The following is a 22415-nucleotide window of genomic DNA, read 5'->3' on the forward strand; positions in this document are numbered from 1 at the left end:
AGTCTAGTACAGGAAGAAACAGACTATAACTGGTTGATTTCAGTGAATATAAAACTGCATATAATTTACAACATACAACCTGTCTGATTTTTTTTTTTTTTTTAAATGTTTTTAGAGACAGGGTCTCGATCTGTCACCCAGGCTGGAGTACAGTGGCCGGATCACCACTCACTGCAGCCTCGAACTCTTGCAGCCCATCAAATTTTTACATAAAATGTGCTTGCTCAGATCATAATATATTCCACATCATTTAGTGGAGAGGTTAGGTTTTCGGAGTCTAGACGTTTGCCGGAGCGGTGCTTTAATTGTTCCGTTTCCTAGACGTGTGCTAAAATTGTCACAGACACAAGTATAGATGCATAAATTCTGAACCCCCAAGCGGGGTATACTCATTTCAAAGCGAGCCCTTTCCCACTTACGGAATAAACTGATCTTGGGCAGACAGGGTGTCCTCCCTTTTTCTGACAGCAAGTCTCAGCTGCAGAGGCAGCTTTTATAGATACGCACAGGATTGAGTTTTCGGGGTTTTGTTCAGTTAATAAAGAATATCGAGTTGCTCTCACTACCCACAACTGTACAATGGTTGATGTGTAACTCTTAGGTTGCAGAGAACACTCACAGGATGTTGAAAGCAGTCACCAGTTATGCAGTAATTGTAAAATTAGTTAAAAAAAAAATATATATATATATATGTGTGTGTGTGTGTGTGTGTGTGTATATATATATATATGTATGTAGAGAGAGAGCGGGGGACCCATCTCTAAATCAGTTGTTAGGGCTTCTTCCCTTTAAAAAATGTTTGTTGTATTAAGAAATTTTTAGAGTTTAGAATCAGGAAGTTTTTAGATGCCATATATAAGGGTAAACTTCAGGTGACCAGAATAGCTAGTCTTAAAATTCTTCCTATTTTAAGCACTAAGTAACCATCCAAAGTGAGAGATGCAGTACACTTTAGGACACTACCGAGATTGGTTTTCAAGTCTTCTAAAAGGATTTACAGAATAACCAAGACTATCTTGAGGGGTGTAAGGGTGTACAATAACACTGAAATAATTAAAATTTGTATATTATCAAATATTAAAAGTGATTTCAATGAACCCTTTTAACAAGGAAAAATTATTAGTAAACATTAACATAGTTTTGCAGTAGCAAATTTATATAAAAAATATTTTTTAAAAGTACTCTCTCTCTCTCTCTCTCTCTTTCTTTTCCTCCCCCCACACAAGCCTTTTTTATGGAGTGTGAAGGGGAGCCCAAATCCTGTTTTTGAAAATTGAATTACAACTAAAGAGTCTGTTCTGGAATATGGAAACATTTAACCTTCGTATTTTTGAAAAATGGATACTTACACCCTGTTGAAAATAATCTTTGTACTTAGAGGATGCTATGGGATTTTCAAGCTTTCTGCAATTTGAATTTAAAATATACTCGAATATATATGTTAAATTCCTGAAATTACCATAAAATTGCAGCACCAAGATAAAAAGCAGGACGCTTCCACCGCCGGCTGCCTGCCCCATCTCCTTTGCACAGACTCTCGTGTTGGTGTGACCTTAGCACCTGTTCAGCCTGCAGTGTAGCCTCCAGGGAAAGGGCTTCATGGCTGATACTGGAGAAATACAGGGGATTTATCAAAAACACATCTGTTTCAGCCGCATCAAAATAAGTAATGCCGTCAGTACGTCTAGGCTCTTAGATCAGATGCTCTGCAAATCCTGAAGCGTGTTGACCTGTATCTCACAGGGGTGGCCGGGTAGCCTCAGGGTTCATAGTGATTCCATGCACATTTTTATCACTTAACGAGATATAGGGTTCATCCTTTTATTCCGTCAGCAAGTTAAATGCTCATTCTACTGGACACTGCTGAGTAGTTATTAGTAGTGCAAGCAGAATACTGAGGTATGCAAGATTGTGATAGAATTTGATCCTAGGCACAAATCATTGTACAAAGAATAAGTACATGGTGAGTTAAGCCAGGTGCAGTGGCACACACAGGTAGCCTCAGCTACTTGGGAAGTCCAGGTGGGAGGATTGCTTGAGGCTGGGAGTTTGAGACCAGACTGAACAACATAGTGAGACCCCATCTCAAAAAAACAAATACATAGTGAGGTGCATAAATATAAAGACCTTGGATGACTCGCTAACACAGCACTTCTGACACCCAAATCATAAAGACTTGGGAAGCTGGTATCTGTTGAGCCCTCAGGTGCTTATGTGAGTGAGGTTTGGGGGCTAATGGTGGGCTTGTAATAGTCAGTGTTCTGATCTTGAGAGGCGAGGGAAAGAAAGACTAGGCTCAGGTGTTAGCCTGTCCCAGGGGAGCCCTTTGTGAAGCCAGAGATTGTTGTTGCCAGCCATATGTTATTAAAAGCTGTTGCAAAAAGCCTAGAATACTTTTAAGGATATTGGTAGAAAACAGAATCAAGACCACCAGCATGTTGGTCGAGAAGTTTGCAAAACCACGTCCATTTGGGCACAGGGAAAACGGCGTGCTTTTTCTGTTTTTCATCAAGATAAATTTAGATCTCATAGAGGATGCAGTCATTTTTGTATTCCTTTCATTTTTGCCATCTATGAGCATTTAATAAACAGATACAGGTGGGATAGTTTAATTAACTTTAGATAGTAGACTCATATATTAGATGTTTATATATCTACTTAAGCTATGAGATTTTTAAAGGTACTGCAATTTTTGAAAAATTCAGGATAAATGGCTACTATGGGGAAAAGGTATAATATTTTATTTCAATGGTTATTTTTTATCAAAGAAAGTCTCATTCATAGGATGTTCTCTTTAACAGGAAAAATAGACACTTTTCTAAGTGAAATCTTCTGCTATATTGGTAGCACTTTGTTTTATAGTTAATTATTGTGTATTTTATGCTTGGTATCGATTAGTTGGTTCCCTGTGTCATTCAAAAACAAAAACAAAGTCCTGCGCGTCTCATTTCTGGTTAGTATTTTCCCCTTTCACTGTCTCGGATGAGACACTCAGATTGGAAGAATATTTTAAATGAAATACCCAACCAAGATTTATACTTACTAGGTTTTGGTTTGAAAGCAAAAAAGAAGAACCTATGTTTGCAAACTTTGGGGGAAAAAAAGGTGGTGAGATTGTTTCTGGCAGTAAATTGTTAAACGTCACTATGAGAATTTTGTATGTGTCTCGTGCTGTGGAAATTTAAGCTTAGCTAGAAAACAGTTGCACTAGAAAGAACTTGTGCTGCTGTCTGGCCAGTGCTAGTGGCTTGAGTGTGGTTAGGAGACAGACAGCGTCGGCGTCACCTAGGAGCTGGTTAGAAACACACGTTCTGCAGCCCTCACCCCAGAGGGTCAGACTCTCTGCGCGATTCCGATGCTTGCTTAAAACACGACACCCGCTGATCTAGGCCAGTGGTCTCCAAACTTCCATTTAGTCGTAAGGGCTGTCTATGGGCAAAAAAAGAAAGATGTTTTGAAGTCCAATTAGTGAAAGTATTTCATGAGTCTGGTTCATTGGTGAGTGTTTTGGGCCTCCTTGGGTCTTCCTGGGTGGAGTTTGTTGTAACCACTCTGGCTCCACTGAACTCGGCGGGCAAACCCGAGATCTAGATCCATCCCCTGCGCGGCCGGTGGGGCAGCTGAGAGCCAGAAGCTAAGGAGGGGATTCACTTCAGTCCGCTCAGACCTCATTGCAAGGTCAGGGTTTAGAAACCCACTCCGAGACCGGGGCTTTTCTGGATCACATAAATTAACGTGTGATGGTTAACTCCATAAGAGCAGTTACTCGAGGTTTTACTTAAGTGTCATATTTGAAATAATTTTAGAAAGCTAGTTTTAAAATTTCAGGAGCACATATCCCATGAAATGAGATACTCCAGGATGATGATTTTTTTAAGTGTCCAAAGGAAAAACTTATTGCTTATTTTAGAGTCTACTGTGTTAGCCAAAACAGTGGATGGACTCTCCAGTTGACTGAACTCGTCGGGTGTTTTACATTTTTATTCATAATGCACCAAAATAGGTTGTAGAAGTGTCCCAAGCACCCCGCCTGGCTCGGATGTGCTCTGGAGTTCTTTGTGGGTTGAATTATTATATGTTGAGAATGCTTATTAAGTGTGGCATGTGATTCCAGGTCAGAAATTCAGATGAAGAAAGAGCTGGTTTGTGCTTCCTGGCGACTAGTCGTACTAGAAGACTGAAGGGGGAAGGTGCCTCTTCAGTTCCGTAGAAATTAGCTGTTTGACATCTGTTTTGAACCCCCAGCGTGTGCTAGAATTATGTTTTCTCAAGGCATTACAGCTGAGGGCGTAATAAATCGTTGATGAGAATTTCATGCTCCTGTTGCAGGACAGGCTGGGGTGTGGCTTGCCTTGTGTGTCCTGGTCAGGCTTTCTTATTTTTGCTCTCGGGAAAAGGCAGCTGTTGCACGGTCCTAGGTTGGGCTTTAAGCCACCGGGACCCTGACTTGACTTACCTTGAGATCCACATCCCAGAGCGGCGGATCCTGTGGGTCTGCCTGACTTGCTCTTCGTTACACTCACTGGTTGGTTTATTGCTAAACCCCCTCACAAAAATCCAACAATTTAACCTCAGAGAGAGTCTCGGGTCTGTTTTGCTTCCTCCCTGTTCCACCTCTGAGATTCTTCCAACTCTCCCCAGCGCAGAGTGGCCAAGCTTTATGCCCCAGGGGCTTCCCTTCTCTCCAGACCACCTCGGATTTGCTGACAAAGAGGCCACCTTGCTTGATCACCCGGGTGGCATAGAGACTCTCGAGGGGCTGCAGCCGCAAGCCTACCCACCCAGTGCTGCTCAGGTGTGTGCTCCGTGCTGTTTTGTGATGCCTTCGTGCGTGAAGAAGAAGAGTTGAAGAGTAAATGTGATGGCCTCATTAGTGAATTTGTATTGTTTGGGGTTTTTTGTTTATTTGTTTGTGGTTTTTTTGGCTTTTTTTGAAACAGGGTGTTGCTCTGTTTCCTGGGCTAGAGTGCCATGCGTCAGTCTAGCTCACAGTGACCTCAAGCTCCTGGGCTCAAGCAATCCTACTGCCTCAGCCTCCTGAGTAGCTGGGACTATAGGCATGCACCACCATACCCGGCTAATTTTTCTTTCTTTTTTTTGTAGAGATGGGAGTCTTGCTATATGTTGCCCAGGCTGGTCTTTGACATTCTGGCCTCAAGCAATCCTCTCACCTCAACCTCCCAAAGTGCTAGGATGACAGGCGTGAGCCATCGTGCCCGGCCTATTGTCCTTATACTCTAAGTAAACACTTCATTGTAATTGATATTCTTCTCCTTCAGACCCCATAGAATTATATTGGGTCCTCTTCCCAGACGACTTGGGAGCTTACGAAAAGTCGCCCCCACCCTGGAGACCTTGTGGGAACAAGCCCTCTCAGGCGGCGGCCGCGGCTCTCCCCGCTTTGGGCTGCGCTTCTGCTGCGTTCAGCGTGGCCGACCTCACAGCCCGGGACTGCGCCCCAGCTGCCCCGCGAACCCCGTCTCCTTCTCGGGGTGGACGTGGAGAAGCCTTTCTCCTTTCCTCTCAACCCGGCCCTCCTCCTGCACTTCCTCCTGCCCTGCCAGTTTTCTTTCGCTTCTACAAAAAACAGATTTTGTAGAAGGTTCCCTTGCCAGCCCCGGGTTGCACGTGATGTACCGAAAAGGTTTTCTGATTTTTTGGGGGGGCAGGCGTTTGCAAAGGCCCCCGTGGCCCGTGTGACAGCCCTTCTCCTGCGGCAGGGCACGCGTGCCCCTGAGAGCCGGTGTGTGGCTTCCCGCCGGGCAGGTGGATCGCACGGAGGCTGTGTTTCTAGGTTAAAGTTGTGTGCTCCGCCTGCAAAGCTGGCACACACTTGAGAGCCACGAGCTGCTGTTTTCTGAAAGCATCTTTGCACGGGAGCGTAAAGTACACGTACCGAGGTTGGAGGCTGTCCCATAACCGCCCTGTCCCCGCAGCCGGACGCAGGTCCCAGCCGTTCCCCCCGGGAGAGGCGCACGCAGTCACGGCTTCTCTCTCTTCCCCCGCAGGGTGTCCCCGCTGCAGAAGTCCGAGATAGTGGACGTGGTGAAGAAGCGGGTGAAGGCCATCACGCTCGCCATCGGGGACGGCGCCAACGACGTGGGGATGATCCAGACGGCCCACGTGGGCGTGGGCATCAGCGGCAACGAGGGCATGCAGGCCACCAACAACTCGGACTACGCCATCGCTCAGGTGAGTGGCGCGCGAGGCCAGCTGTGCTGTCCCGTTGACAGCGAGGGCAGCTGGGCATGCGAGCCCGGTCCTGACCCCCGGTCCAGCCCCGAGACCTCCACCCCCACCCCCCCCTTTGAGGTCGCTGGTTAGACGAAACCACAGGCCCGTTTGGATTTCGCTGTGGTTTCGATCTCCTGCCGTTGGGAGGCCCCGACCTGCTGGTTGGGTTTCTGGGTTTCGGCTAGCTGTGGGGGGTGGCCGGGCCGCTCCGTCACCCAGGCGAGGTGCCACTCCTGACAGATAGGTCCCCGATCCCTCCACTCCTGCGTCTGCGGTGTGTGCTTTCCTCGCTGTGTCCCTGCTGAAGAGTAGCCGCGCGCCGGACATGTGTTCTCTGCAGCCCTTTCCCGCCCCGCCTTCCTCCCAGGGGCGCCGGGGCAGTCTCTGGTCAGGCGGGTACGGCCAGGGAGAAGCAGGGATCGACAGTGGCCGCCGTCCCTGTAATTGCGACAGGTGGCGGCCCCGGCCACTGCCGTGAGATGAGCTGCTGAGAGCAAGCCGGGTTTGGGCTGCGGTGACTCCGTGCTTGGCAGCAAACAACCCCCTGCAGGGAGGCCAAGTTCAGGCCATTCCTCTCCAAACCCAGCGTTGCATGGAGAGGCTTGCAAGGCCCTTTGTGGTCACTGTGCCGGTGGCCTGACAATGAAAGAAATGTCCCCTCGTTAGTGAGAGCGAAAAGGCGAAGGAAAGTAGTCAGTCTGCTGATCCCTAGAATACATATCTGGACCCTTCGGCCTGCTGAAGAACCCAGAGAGCCCAGACATCACAGTGACACACATCACTCCCCCTGGCTCCAGACCGCGATGTCCTGATTAAATGCCTCCTCCTTCCCCGGGAGCCAGACCTCCCTGTTTTTACCGTGTTTAGGCTTTTGAAGAATGTGTTAACCTTAATCACGTGAACGCAGGGAATAATGGCCTTGCCCCGCTTCAGGCTGCAGTCGGGGGCCGCATTTAAAACGTGAATGGGTTCCCTGCAGCTGCAGGGCTGCAGGCTGGCTCTCCGCAGCTTTGGGGGCCCCACCTTCCCAAAGGGGGCCTCTGCGTTAGATCACCTCTCAGGTTCCCTCCCCCCCAGTTCGCGGTTTTGCAAATGCAGGGAGGAATTACAAATCCTCCTGGCTCTGAAAAGTGCATGAAATCAATCTTGCTCCTTTGTTGATTTCGAGTAAATCCTCAAGGTAATTCCTGGAGTAGGTAGGAGGAAGAATTTTGATATTACAGGTGGGAAAGCTGGGGTTCCTTCGCATCAGGTGACCCACCCCAGGTCCGAGCGAACGTCTGGGGTCAGAGAACGGCAGACCCAAGAGTGAACTTGGGTGGGGGCGGGCCCCACACACCTGCCCATTTGCTTTCCTGAGTCAAGTTCTCCGAGGCCTGGGGGACTGGCGCTTCCTGAGGCCTGTCAGCAACTGGAGATGTCGTACACCCCAGCATTATTAAATACTTGAGTTATAACATCATAGGGCTGGAAGGGATCTTAAGAGGTTTCCTAGGAGTTCCAGGCAAATATTTGTCTGTCTTTTTCTTTAAAATGTCTAGGGAAGGGAGATTCCATGACCTGCTTTATTGAAACTGCATACTGATGGGATGTAGGACCCGGAGCAGTTGCTCTCTTCGAGTTAAAAGCGTCAGAGGAGGGTGGATTGGGGGAGGGCTGTAGAGCTCCACTCCGGGCTTCTCTCCCCCCCTCCCGCGTAGAGTCACCTCTGCCAAGGGAACCCACGAAGGCCCCTGTGGCTGCGGGCCCTCCTTTCTCCCGTCCCTGGTCCCCTGCCCGACCGGGCGGGGGTGCCGTCATCTCAGGGCCAGCTTCGGGCCAGCCCCACACCCTCCCAGAGCCGGCTCTGCCCTAATTACTGCGCTGGAAATGCACAGTCCGGTGACTCGCCTCGCCCCTGTTGAAATGGTAACCGTCTCTGGTGGAAGTTTACACCTTGTGCTTTTTCTGTTCGTTGTCATCTGGATGAATTTTTTGTATTGAGCTTTTGAGGAAACATCTTGTAAGGGTCAGAGACAGAAGTAAAAAGATGCTTAGCTCCAAGATGTATCCTCCGGGAAGGTTACGGGTATCTGCCTGTGTGCATCTGTGTGTGTGTGTGTGTGTGTGTGTGTGTGTGTGTGTATGTGTGTGTGTGCATGTGTGCGTCTGTGTGTGCATCTGTGTGTGTGTGTGCATCTGTGTGTGTTCTCTGTGCAAAGCTCTGGTTCTGTTTCTCTCCCGCCTGCGCCTACATCTGTGTGCACAGGGGCAGTCCGGGGACTGACACCCGCCCTCCTCTTGCCGCCTTGCCCCGGCAGCCTTTGCCGCCGCTATGTAATACCATGCCTATTCCTGGGAGAGACTCTTTCCTGCCCCCTACCCTCTTAATGCTTTCTGAATGACCTCATGAAGACAGCATTTTGATTTAGGATACACACACACACACACACACACGTACATATTTTAAAACAAATCATTGTAGCACTCAGGGTGAAGTATTCTTGGGGATGACTCCAGCAGATGTTCTCTGTGCCCATTGAAGTTTAGCACCAGGGGTCCGGGTCAAATGCAAACTTCCTTTTTATTTGTTTTGCTAGTTATTTTATGATTCCCCATTCCCCTGGGGAATCCTTAATGAGCCTTTATGGGGAGTTTGATTTTTCCATATGTCCCTCCTTCTGCTATTTTGAAGTCATCGTCTGGATTTTGGGACATGTGGATATGCCTCACCCCGATCCCCTGTAGAACTCTCTGGAATGTGACTTCCAGTAGGCTGCAGTCCCTCCTTTAGTGCTAATGGGAATTATTGCGTAGTTTCCTCTTGAAAGGAAATGTTTTATAGAAAGGTATTGTATTTTCAGTCAGGGTCTTTCTTTTTCTTCTCTTCTCTTTTCTTTTCTTTTCTTTTTTTTTTTTTTTTTACAGAGAATTAATAGGAAGTTTGAAATCGTGAAAGAATCTCTAATGTTCTGGACACTCTCGGTACAGCCCGACTGTCTCTCCTGGTGGTGTGACTGGGCTAATGCTTGTGCACTTTCTGACACCACAGCTTAGAACAGGGGGAATTAAGGTTTTCATTCAAGACGACCAGAGGGGAACCCAACCCTGCATGAGGCGAACTGGACATATAGAAACGTGACTGTAAACAGAATTGCCCCAACAATGCATTCATGCCAGAGCATGACACCATCCACCAAACGGACAACAACAACAACAAAAAACAAAACTCATTTCCTTCCCTCCAGCTCACGGTTCTCACTTTTTGAGACCTCTGTAAAATAGAACACAGACGGCAAAGCCAGGCTGAGGAGATAGGAACCCCACCCCAAAGAGGACCCACGTATTTCGTTGGGGTATCTTTGAGGGCTCCTGTCTCAAACCGCAAGAGCCATTGCGTCACTCCCAGCTGAGTGTCCACCAGCTGCTCACGACCACATGACACTCTGGCAGGATGTGCTCTGTCCTAGTTAGGGGCAAAAAAGGAGAATAAAATGGGTCTAGAAGTGGAGGCGGAGTGTGTGTGTGTGTGTGTGAACACCTATGCATGTGTGTGTCTGTGTGTATGTCTATCTGTGTGTCTTTGTCTATGTGTGTGTGTGTCTGTTTGTGTCTCCATGCATGTAACTGTTTTTAACCTGTAAGCTGACAGGGGAAACAGTTTGTACACATGTGTTCCTTTTTTAACAAACAAGATGCAGTTGCAAGAGTGTCCCTGTCCCTTTCTTCTGCCATCACCATAAAATCTGTGGTCGCTCAGAGGCATCTAATTCCCGCTGTACTTGTCTTTCGGTTCAGGAGGTCACCTTCTTTTAATAGTTAAGACCCGAAAAAAGCATTAGCTTAAATAGAATTTCACGAGAATAATAATTGGCGATCAAGCATGTCTGGGGAAAATAACCATTATGTAGATTTAAGAAAAGATTTCAGTTCTTCTCCCTGGGCCTGAAAGGCTCCGCCTTTAGGGAACGGTTTTCTCGGGCTTTCTGCAGAACCTTCTACCTACCTTGTCTGTCTTCTGCTCAGAGGGACATTTTGTGACTTTCATTCCTCAAGGATGGGCTCTTCTGAATTTTGTTATTATTTTTTTTTTCCCTTTTTAGTTTTCCTACTTAGAGAAGCTTCTGCTGGTCCATGGGGCCTGGAGCTACAACCGGGTGACCAAGTGCATACTGTATTGCTTCTACAAGAACGTGGTCCTGTACATCATCGAGGTAAGGAAGGGAGATTGTTCTTCTCTTCGAAGAGGAGGGCTCTTTCACAGAACATCTGTGGATATTTATGGAGTACACCAGCAAGGTCACGGAGAACCTCACAGTGAGCTCGGCGCTATCGTCAATTTCTCAAGATGCTGATTCAGTTACAAGTAAAACCCATGTGCTTGCTAGAGGCGTGGACCCAGGGAAAAGTGGACAGGGCACTTTATGTTTGCTGTCAGTACCAGCCCCCCCACCCCCCCAGTCTTCCTTTTTAAGAAGAGCTCTGCTAGAAAGGTGCAGCTTTTGAGGCCAGGATGACTGACGAGTAGATTTCCAGATGTGTTTAGAAAAGAGGAAGCAGGCAGGCAGTCTGTGGAGGAATGCAGCGCTAATGGTGTTTTAATATCTCATTCTATTACGGGTTATTTTATGTTTGATTTCTCAGCTCTTTGCAAAATAATAACCATTCTATTACAGGTTATTTTATGTTTGATTTCTCAGCTCTTTGCAAAATAATAACCAAGGCTGAGATCAATTTTTTCCTATGCAGTCTCTTCACATACTCAGTTCAGATAATGTAATAAGTGGCTTGCTAATGTAACTATGACTGCCTCTTTACCAAGTTCTCTGACATTTCCCACTGACTCATTTAGGTCAATTGTATAGATTCATGTTACTTGTCTGGTAACTGTTATTTAAATTGTTAAAGAATGATTTTCCCAAGTTGTACAGGTTCCTCACTACACGAGGCTACCTGCCCAGCAAAAAGGGTGAATGAGGCAGAAATGTAGCCTTTGTTGCTTCATCTCTCGAGCTGCCCTGAGTCCACCCAGAAAAAGCAATGGGCTTTTCCAATGTGCACAGGGCAGCCTGTTTGCCAGAATGTGGTCCCGGGACGGGCTGCGTCTGTGGGGGGCATGCCTCTTCCGGTTCACACAAAAGCTCCTCGTGGGCCGGGGAGCAGCCCTGATTCCCAAAGAATGATCCAAGCAATCCAAAGAGATCTGGCTGAATTCTTGAAAACTGACCCTTTCTTCCTACTTGGAATCCTTTGTGTCCTGTCTGCTGGTGTTAAACAAATAGCTGTTATTTCTCTAGGAAGTACGTGCCGCAGGGCCTCGAGAGACTTGGACTTATAATTGCCTTTTTATACTTCTCTGTGAAGGTCACAGAAAAAATAAATAAATAACTGCCGTTTTGCTCAGTATTATAATGAGGTTAAAATCAATGATTTAAAAAATTATCCCTGATCTGTCTGCTGGGTTTGTGCCGTAATATTCAACTCCTTCCACTCTGGGTAAGAACTTGTGGATGTTGGTGTGATAGTTTTGGAGTTTCTCTCTTCCTCCTGCTCTTATTTTTACAGTGCCTTTTTGGCACTTAATGATGTCTGTCCCCCTTCCTTCTCCCACATTTTCTTTTTTGTTTTTGCATCTGTGATAGGAGTCACTCCTAAATGTCACTTGGGGTCATAGATGATAGCGTGAAAGGGTATTGGAATTCCTGTTCCTACGTGTTAGCCCACGGTTCCCAGCATTTTGTGCTCCTGCAGCTCTTAGCCTTGCAACGTCTCTTAATAATCTGGTTTCACTCACCATCAGTGAATTACAGATAGTCTAGACTTCTCACGGAGACGCGTGGGGCTCCCCACACTTTCCCTTTCAGAGCATCCCTTGGGGCCCCTTCTTAGTCATTTACACCTACTATCTTGCTGGCTTTTTTTAAACTTGAAGTGGGCCAAGGCGGAGAAGAGTACAATTTTAATCTGTCTGAGAAGTTCCACTTGGAACAAGGCCCGGAAGGTGCTGTGCCAGTGCCTCAAATTCGCATTTTAGTTGTAGCCAGCAACGATTGTTAATGGACTTTTGTAAACTCCCTTTTTAAACATTCTTTATACAGTTTTAAAAAATGTGAAAAGTCTCTGCCATTCCGAACCCAATTTTATGTTTAGTATTTCTAGGAGATATTTGCTTGAAAATCAAGAAAACAAAATCCTCGACTGAGCTCAAGCTCAGACCGTGTCTACCATGGCCAAATTACTTTCTTTGCATCAACATGCGCTTCAAATGTGATTTTAGAAATAGGAACACATTAGTACTACTTGCATGCTATTTTAGTGTGTTTTGAACTATCAGATCAAAGGTTATTGTATGCTGATTTGCTGATTTGCAGAAAACACTTTTTTTTTGTTCTAAAGGTAGCCTTATAATTAATTACTTAAGTGAGAATAAACTAAATACATTACTTGTTTCTCTTAGTTTTCTTATAACTCAAGGAGAGTTCCTTCACAACAGCCAACGTGTTCTCATCTCAAATGTCTTCTGAGATGTGCAACTTCCAGTCATTCAAAAATAGTCTAACTTGGCAAATTAAAAAAAAAAATACACGCATGTATGCACATGACACAACACACATTTTATGGCCTTAGCTGTTATTATGACGATTGTTCTGTGACTTGAGTTGCCAGTAAAGACTGTAGGGAAGAGCTCTAAGCCCGTGATGTTGTGCCGTCTCCTCACTTGCTAGACCAACCTTCCCGTGCAAGGAACATGCAGATGGACTCATTGCTGTGTGGGGCTCAGAGTTCTCTGCTCCCACCCCACGCCTCTTATGTATGATCTGTCCTGACTTTTTTCTTTGCAGTTGCGCAGATATGTGTGTGTACAAACAAGTCAGAGTTTTTAGGTAAAAGTCGTCGTGCTGTGCAATATTTCTGCAACTCAACGTTTTACCTACAAGTGTGTTCTGGAGATCATGCCTATGGCCACATATAAAGCCCGTGCACGGCATTTCACAGTGTGATTTCCTATCATCTGTTTTACCGTTTCCTGCCCTGAGAAACCTTCCAGTCATCTCCGGTTTCATTCGCAGGAAGTTCTGTGGAATAGCAGCTTTCTCTCTATGCAGGCCATAACTGTTCCACCAAAATGATAGCGATCTAATTATACTCTTTTCGCCACAGTGCCTAGAACACGTAACACATGCTCAATTTGTGTATTTTTATCTGTACAGCAGGTGCTTCCTTGCCAACAGATCTCATCGAATGCTTGTTGAGTGTGCCACATAAAAGTCAGTCAGGCCAAAGTAACCATTGGTTCAAGTGATTTGAAAACTAGGAACAAAATGATGGGACCTGTGGTTTTGTGGTGTCTCTGTTAATAGATAAAACTAAAACCGTGCACAACCTTTGCCTCCATCCCCTCTGCTACTGGCTTAATTTGGTCCTTTTTACCTTGTGGGTTGCAAAAACCACTAGTTTCTCCTCCTCAACCATCTCTAACGCAGCCAGGATAAGACTTCCGAAACATACATCTGATCGATTGCAGTGTCTGGAACGGAGGTGCTCAACAATGCTGGCAAGGAACGAGTGAGTGAGTGTGCTCCTCTCTGCAGCCCCTTCCAAGGCTGGCGTGTCCCCTTCTCTCCCTGCTCACCTGCCCCTGTGTGGTCTGGGTCCCAGCTGTCACCAGCCTCATTTGTCACTTCCATCCTTCTCACTTTGTTTTTCATCAGTGTTATTGAGGTATACTTAACAAACAGAAAGATGCACCCCTTTTAAGTGTTCAGTTATATGAATTAAAACTGGTATTTTATCACTAGAAACAGACTGGTGATTTCCTCTCTCCCTTCCCCTAGATGATGGCAAGAGCCTCACAAAGAGCTCTGGGGATGGGTGGTGGCGGTGGCTGCCCGAGGGTGGGAATGAGCCGGAACTGCAGAACAGGTGTGAACCGTTGGGACCGTACACTTAAAAACGGTTAAGGTGGTGGACTTTATGTTGTATGTGTTTTACCACGATAAACAAAATGCTGAAAAAAAGAAAAGAAATAAAAAAAAAGTCACAAGCACTTTGCTGCTTTCATCACTCTAGGGGAAACAAAACTATGTAAAGACAGATCACATGCTTTGGGGAGCTTGTCGAAGGTTTGGAAAACAAATTTTCCACATAGTTTTGTTTTGTATTAAACTAATTAAATGCTCACGCCCGTCATCCTAGCACTCTGGGAGGCCGAGGCGGGAGGATCGCTCAAGGTCAGGAGTTCGAAACCAGCCTGAGCAAGAGCGAGACCCCGTCTTTACTAAAAATAGAAACAAATTAATTGGCCAACTAAAAATATATGGAAAAAATTAGCCGGGCATGGTGGCGCACGCCTGTAGACCCAGCTACTTGGGAGGCTGAGGCAGAAGGATTGCTTGAGCCCAGGAGTTTGAGGTTGCTGTGAGCTAGGCTGACACCACGGCACTCAAGCCCAGGCAACAGAGTCTGACTCTGTCTCAAAAAATATATATAAATAAATAAACTAATTAAATGCTAAGTTTCGTGGCAGTGGCCAGATGGACCATATTTCTCAGAAGGTAAAATCCTGTTGTGGGCCAGAACTCTCAGAGCTTCCAAGCCTTGCAGGCAGATGGGACTCCGGTCAGCCAGCTGGAGCGGGTGTGTCTTTGTGTGTCCGTGTTAGGGGCTGGGACGGGATAAAATTAGCAGAGGGAGGGAGGGAGCACTGGGCAGAGGATGTGAGTGGCCAGGGGAGGGAATCTGAATATCTCAACAGGAGTCTTGTTGCTTTTAGAAGCTGGGATTCCTTTTTTTTTTTTTTTTTTTTCCAATTTGGAATAGGCAAGTTACATGGTAAAGGCGATTTAAAAAAATTTGTCTGTCAATATATAGAACAGATTGTAAGCAGAGAACATAAATATAATTGTGTAGTTTTAATCCTGGGGCATAAATTATGACCACTATGTAACTGTCTCCCCATATAAATTTTAAGCAGAAAGCACAGACTGATTTTTAAAAACTCTTTGATTTTGGCAATGGGAGGAATTTGCCTTAAATGCAAAGATTGGGGCTGAAGGGGTTAGGGAAGGATTCCTTATATATTTTTGAAGTCCTGATGGACCTTTCTGTGGTATCTTCTTAAGGAGAAGTGTTGAGTAAATTCTTTAAAGTTCCTACATCATTTATCAAACTAGGAGTTAGTTATTCAGAATTTCCTGAATGGACTATGGTCTCAAAACACGCAGCATCAGCGTTTTAAGCATTTACTTAGGTGTGCGTTTGTTCACAGACTTTCTGAACCCCTGGGAAAAGGTTATCTGGAATAGATAAAATTTTTAGTGGCAGTAAAATTCAAAGAGAAAAGTAATAGGAACATGAGTTAAATTTAACCTATATTTCAAAAAATTATGATTTAGATCTCTTGTAAACTTTAGTATAACATAAAGAAAATACGCCAGATTATTTTTGAAATAGAGGTGAGGCTTTAAAATCAGCATGGTGATTAGTTGGTGGTTCCTAATACAAAGAATAATCATAACATGTGGATGTTGATGTGAAAAAATGGAAATTATATACTACTTGGAGTTACTACTTATTTTTGGCAATACATATAGGATATTTTAGTGTTTTCTTAGGGTTGTTAAAATGATACGGGATAAAGGCCAGGAAATGGTGTGTATATTTAGCATGGAGGTCTGGAAATATCATCACTGAATGGGAAATAGAGATTCTAAAACCACAGCAAATTTGGGACCAAGTGAAACCTAAATAATAGAATTTAGTTGACAGCTAGTGAAAATTTGGCACTATCTGACAATCCTAAAATAAGCAAACAAACAAAAAAAGCCTTTATTTGATAATACTATGGAGTGTGAGAAAAGGCTTTATCAGCAGTTCATTTTCTGTTTTCAAATTTAAAAAGTAAAATAAGGTCAGGCATGATGGCTCACAGCTATAATCCTTGCACTCTGGGAGGCCAAGGAGGGAGGATCGCTTGGGCTCAGGAGTTCAGGAGCAGCCTGAGCAAGAGCAAGACCCCATCTCTACTAAAAATAGAGAAATTATCTGGGCTTCATGACACACTCCTGTAGTCCCAGCTACTCAGGAGGCTAAGGCAGGAGGATCATTTGAGCCCAGGCATTTGAGGTTGCAATGAGTTATGATGATGTCACTGCACTCTACCCATGGTGACAGAGTGAGACTCTGTTAAAAAAAAAATAAATGAATATGGTTTGTGTGTAAATGGCCATTCAAATCCAAAAAATTTCTAGTAGATGATTACTTTGAATATTTTATTTCCCTGTAAAACATAAATATATTCTTTTTCCCTGTTTCACAGCTTTATTTTTTTCCTTTTGGACCTGTGAGAGCCCCTCCCCCAGCTCTATTTTTCAGGTCATTATTATTTGAAAATAATTTTATCCAAATTGCCCCTTTTTCATTTACTGAATGATTGGCTTCCTGGTCGGGGAACCTTAATTAAATATAATATGTTAATGCACTCAGATGCCGCGGACTTGGTCAGCCGCATTGCAAATTGGGATCTATTTCCTAGTAGTAACTGAGTCTGCGCTGTAAATGGTGAAGAAGTCACTAGCTTTGGAGTAGATTTCACTTTACATGTTAGAATTGATAGAGAATAATTGTTTTAAACCATAATCAAAAATTCATCCAGTGATTTTTTTCCCCTCTTACAGTTTTAATGCATTGGTGGGAAAACTATTTAGAGAGACTTCCCATTGGGCAGTTGGAAAATGGGAGTTAACTAGAAATGCAAGCATTCTGAATTCTGCTTTCCTTGCCTTCATTGTCCAAGTCAAGCGCTCTTGGGTCATGAGGTCAAGGTGGACAAGACACCCCCTGCTCTTGGAATCGAGTAGGGAATTCAGATAAGAAGTCCCACAATTGCTGGGCGCGGTGGCTCACGCTTGTAATCCTAGCACTTTGGGAGGCTGAGGCGGGCGGATTGCTCAAGGTCAGGAGTTCGAAACCAGCCTGAGCGAGACCCCGTCTCTACCAAAAATAGAAATAAATTAATTGACCAACTAAAAATATATATACAAAAAATTAGCTAGGCATGGTGGCGCATGCCTGTAGTCCCAGCTACTCGGGAGGCTGAGGCAGTAGGATCGCTGAGCCCAGGAGTTTGAGGTTGCTGTGAGCTAGGCTGACGCCACGGCACTCACTCTAGCCTGGACAACAAAGTGAGACTCTGTCTCCAAAAAAAAAAAAAGAAGTCCCACAATTAAGTGCTGGCTTAGAGGAAGGCAGCTTGCAATGAGAACTCTTAGACATGGTCCTTTACAGGGTGCTGGGGTACGGCCTTGGGATCCCAGAAAGAAATGAATTAGGACCTGAAGAATGATAGGAGCCGATCAGGTGAGGGCCGGGAGATGTATCAAAGAGAGGCCAACAGCACCTGCCTGTCCCACCCTCGTGCTCTGTGTCTTCCCGCTTTGTGAGAAATGTCAGCGGTTAGCCAAGCCCTGGGTACTTAGCAGTGAAGAAGTGCTGTGCGCTGGGTCTTACATTTCAGTTGGAAGATGGCTGCAGAACTAGTTAGACATGTGCTTGGGAATGTTCTCTGGGAGGCCAGCTGGTTGCTGCTAGTTGATAGAGCTGGGAGTTTATTAGCGAAGCGTGGGGAGCGGGGAGGGGACGGGGAGGGGGGAGGGGACGGGGAGGAGGTAGGTATGAAACCAGAGAAATACTAGCCGTCTGAAGGGATTCCCTGCAAGATACACAGTCGCTTTGAACTTTATAAAAATAGACTCTTACTGCCCTTTCTGTGTGACAATATATGTTTTTTTTTAAATGATGTTTTTGCAGCTGCCTTACCTAAAAGGCTCATTACAACGATTCACTACTAAAAAAAAGAAATGGTTTGAGGCATTGATGGTTTAAAAATGTAGTCTTTGAAACTCTATAAAATGTTTAAATCTCCTTGGAATAAAAAAATGCAAGTCCAAACACAAAGCCGATGCAAAGGACTTCCAGGGCCCCCGTGAACTTCGAGAAGTCGGCCCTGTGCTGGGCTGTGCCCGTAACCAGGGCGCCCACTCTGTTACCCTGGCAGAGAAGAAATAAAACCCCCGCGCGGGGGTCCAGCTCACTTCACCCCGGGGCATTGACACTCGCTTATTCCAGCTGGCTTCCCTTCCTTAAAGTCCTGTGGCGTTCAAAGACAGCAGCCACGTAGTTTAGTGGTGGTTGCTCATAAGGGTGAAAGTTGTTTTTATTTTCCAAATTGGTTATGACTTCTGCAAGGACAGGGACTGTTTCCTTCCTACTTTGCCACGGACAGGACAGGACTAGTACGCAGTGCTCTATAATCCTAGGGGATTATAATCTTATAATCCTATAGTCCTATAAGCCTACGAATGGTAATCCATTGCCCATTTCGGTAGACTAGGCAGACATTGTAAGAATCTGTTGGGCATTTTGTTTTTTGTTTTTGTTTTTAGGATATAAGAAATGATACGCAGGTGGAGCATTATTTGTCTTTCCTTTTAGGAAATGCGTTTTCCGATCTAACTTAAATCTTTCCTAGTTTAATTTTCATATATAAAGAACTAGAGCCTCCAAGTACTGGAAGATAAATTTATATTATATGGTGTTTAACCCCATCTTTTGAGACAATAAAGAATAATTTTTATTGCATTCTTTAAGCACATTCCTACTTTAATCTCATTTTTATTTTGGCTCCCAAATAGATTTCATCCTCATAAAGTTGACTTTACAAGTTAGGTTTTTTTCCTACTGGTTTTTCTTGCCATGCTAGTTTGTTTGTGTTGCTCTCCTGTATTTTTTAACTGTTCTTTCTTCTGCCATTGGAGACCTACTTGCCTAAAACTTTTGAAATCAGATTTCCTTTAATTTTTAAAAATAATTCTGTAACAGTGTCTGAGCACAAATCTACTGAGCATGCCTGTCTGTCCATTGTTCTCTCTGTGTACCCAAATGGCCCCATTCTGAACAAGTGGATTTCAGTGGTATTTGATTAAGGGTGGTAGAAAGCCCAAGATTGAGAATGGAGACTTGAGGTGCAGGCTGCAGAAAAGCCTATGTAGCGACAGAAAGACCACCTTCTACGGCAGGCGAAGGAGAAGACAAGGACAGGGAGGCCAGGGGAATTCATTACGCGTTGCTCTAGTCGGGGAGAATGATTCTCTTCATCTGACAGCCACACATTTGCTGGTGAAGGGTCTTCCCTCCTTTTCTCTAAGTCGGTCAGCCCGACTTCAGAGCCAGACGTAGATTTTAGTCTACAGTTTTAAAACACTCTTAGATACACAAGTAACATGTGTTTATGAGAATGCAATTCATCTTTCTTTCTTTTTCTTGGACTTAGGAGTTTGCTGCCTTTGACCTTTAGTTAAAATAGCTTCTATTTATATGTCTCACATTAGGAAACTCATCTCTCCTCTAGTAAACGTCTGTACTTCTAAGTGGTGAGCAATCTTCATTGCATGCTGACGACTCATCGGAGCCATGGTATTGCTTTCCCGACAGATGTCCTGAGAGTTTAAAATGCCTCTTCCCTTCTCAATTCCAGGGTCCTGGCAGATCGAGTGGACTATTTAAAGACTGCTCGTGAATAGAAGTGTTGCACATGCTTTCTTGCCTGGTTTTTCAACTGAGGGGGAGGCAAAGCAGATTCGTCCTATTAAATACTGCGTGTGCCTCCAGAACATGCCAGTAAAATATTGATTAAAATATCGGCCCCTTTTATCCAGGGATTATAGGATAAAGTTTATTATTGTTCCTTTAATTGAACTGCATGTTTTTTTTTTTTATAATCTTTTTGTTAGTCCCTTGCCAATTTGAAAGTTGCTTTTTCTTAACATAAAGTATTAACTAGAAGTTTTTACCTTCTTATTAATCCCACTGTATAGGTTGCCTTTATTCTATTGGAAGTATTTATTAGTATGGTGTGCCATTATTTTAAGTAAGGCATAATTTACATGCAATAAAGCTTAACTGCCTCTAGTGCACAGTTCTGTGAGTCTTGACAAATGCATACAGCAGTGTCGTCACTACTACTCTCAGATACAGAACAGCACCACCCCTCCCCAAATCCCCCAGGCCCCTTGTGCTCAGCCCGTACCCTCACACCAGGTTCCTGGCAATGACTGGTCTGTCTTCTGACCCTACAGCTTTGCCTTTCTCAGAATGTCATATGAATGAAATTGTGCGGCATATGGCCCTCTGGTCCAGACTTCTTTTACTCAGCATAATGCATTTGAGATTCCATGCCGTATCAATATTGTGTATCCTTTTTATTGCTGAGTAGTAGTCCACTGTGTGGAGGTACGCCAGTGTGTTTATCCTTCACCTGTTGAAGGGCAGGTGGGCTGTTTCCCAGTTTTGGCGATTATGGATAATGCCTCCTATGCACACTCATTTGTAGGTTTTAGTGTAAATATATGTTTCCGCCTCCTTAGTAAATACCTAAAATGGGTGTGTCTGTTTTGTTTATGTATTGAGCATCTTGTCATGGGCTTATTTGCCATCTGTACATCATCTTTGGCCATGTCTATTCAAATCTTTTATAGCAACCATCCCCAACCTTTTTGGCACCAGGGACTGATTTCATGGAAGACAGTTTTTCCATGGATGGGGGGTAGGGCATGGGGGTGGGGTGTGCATGTCCCGGACTGGTACCAGTCTGCGGCCCCGGGGGTTAGGGACTGCAGTTTCATAGGACAACACATTTTTGACAATGTATTCACTCATTAGAAAGTCTAGGATTTCCCCTAAGGAAAATTCACTGTGTGAATGACCAATATATTCTCCCATTTAACTTTTCCAAAAGATCTGCTTCTGAAGCCAAATGTTTCTCTGTAATCAAACACCTACCCTAACCCCTAGTCTCTGGCAGCCACCAGCTGTGTATTAAACTAAGTTAATATGCCTTGTTATTTTGGGTAGCAAGTGACATGGTTTTGGATATTTGGAGTTATCTTATAGTCATACTGGAACTTTCTGAAACAAATAGGTCAGCCTGGAAAACCAGAGGGTAAAGGGGCATTCGTGTCTTCCCCCTTCCCTTCTAGTTCCCCGTACCCCTCACTTCAGTTTACATGAAGAAGGATCAAGCAAGAACTTCACCCCAAGGGCCGCTGGCTCGCTAATGCCATCGGCCAGGCCTCTCTGCCTCCCGCATTCTGTGGCGTGGCTATCCCGTGGTTCGGGAGTTCTGGAAGCCCAGCCCCAGGGGTCCCTGAACCAGAGAACCAGAGGCGAAGCAGTCACTGAACTCCAGGGAATACCGTTGTTTAAGGCAGGGCTTGGTGAAAGGAGACCAGGACAGCACGGACAATAAGAAAGCAAGATGATGGCGGGAGGAGGCACGTGGGCCTGGTGACCAGCACCTGCCACCCCTTCCTGTGCAGAAGAGGTGCCAGGAGCCCGCAGACGTGGCTTCCCACGTCTAAAACCACCCTTAGCTGGCAGTCTCCCTGGTCCTGCCAGTAGCCGAGAGCAGCGTGGCCACAGGTCACGGTTGGGGGTGGAGCTTCCAGAGCAAGCCGTGCAAACCCGGCCCCACCCCCTGCCAGCTCTCAGCCTCATTGTCCTTTTCTGTGAACTGAGGATAATAGGAGTACACACATCAAAAGTTTGTGCGGCTGAAGTAAAATCATAGGAGAAAATCTTTAACATAATGCCGAGCACAGAGTGAGCCCTCCAGTGAGACAGTAGCATTATTGTACGGTATTTAATACTGGACAGTCCCTGTGAACACTGTAGCACTGTTAAGGGCTTGAGGCTCTAGTCCGGGCCTCACTCTGGTTTAAGAATCTGCCCCCAAACAGCATGGCAGTTACCGATCCTCCGCTGGAGACCTTCTGGGGCTGGCGTAAGTCTTCCCTTCTGTATCCCGAGACAGCTCTATGTTAAACATGGCTCTTCCACATTGCAACTGTGTATCATCACCATCTCACAAAATAACTAGGATTGCATCTGCTAGATTACCTCTTATATACTGCTTGCTTCCTGTCTGTGCATTGCACATAACTGATGTGCTAGCAACCAACAGTATTCCAGTGGTGTGGTCACCCGTTCATAACTGAGAAATAATTCTTCTCACATCATCTGTGGCCTCATCTTCTCCCCTGGCCCAGGATGTTAGCTGTATATTTCATTAGTTAGCCTAAGACGTCAGACATACACTGTTTGCCTGAGTTTCATCATCATGAGCAGATAAATGAAGCACAGACGCT

General features: G+C 45.1%; 1 protein-coding gene across 2 annotated transcripts in view; it reads left to right on the top strand.

The window, feature by feature from the left end:
* LOC105878807 (phospholipid-transporting ATPase IB) overlaps positions 1 to 22415 on the top strand; it is a 504404-nt gene that overhangs the window by 297048 nt on the left and 184941 nt on the right. For both annotated transcript variants that reach the window (XR_012922496.1, XM_076009551.1), the window contains exons 26-27: positions 6009 to 6192; positions 10317 to 10427. Coding sequence is in view for 1 of the 2 variants with exons in the window: in XM_076009551.1 (XP_075865666.1) it covers positions 6009 to 6192; positions 10317 to 10427 (295 nt within the window). In the remaining variant the exon portion in view is untranslated. The remainder of the gene's footprint in view (positions 1 to 6008; positions 6193 to 10316; positions 10428 to 22415) is intronic.

This window comes from Microcebus murinus, chromosome 13 (genome assembly GCF_040939455.1).
Source record: "Microcebus murinus isolate Inina chromosome 13, M.murinus_Inina_mat1.0, whole genome shotgun sequence".
In the NCBI taxonomy this organism is placed as follows: domain Eukaryota; kingdom Metazoa; phylum Chordata; class Mammalia; order Primates; family Cheirogaleidae; genus Microcebus; species Microcebus murinus.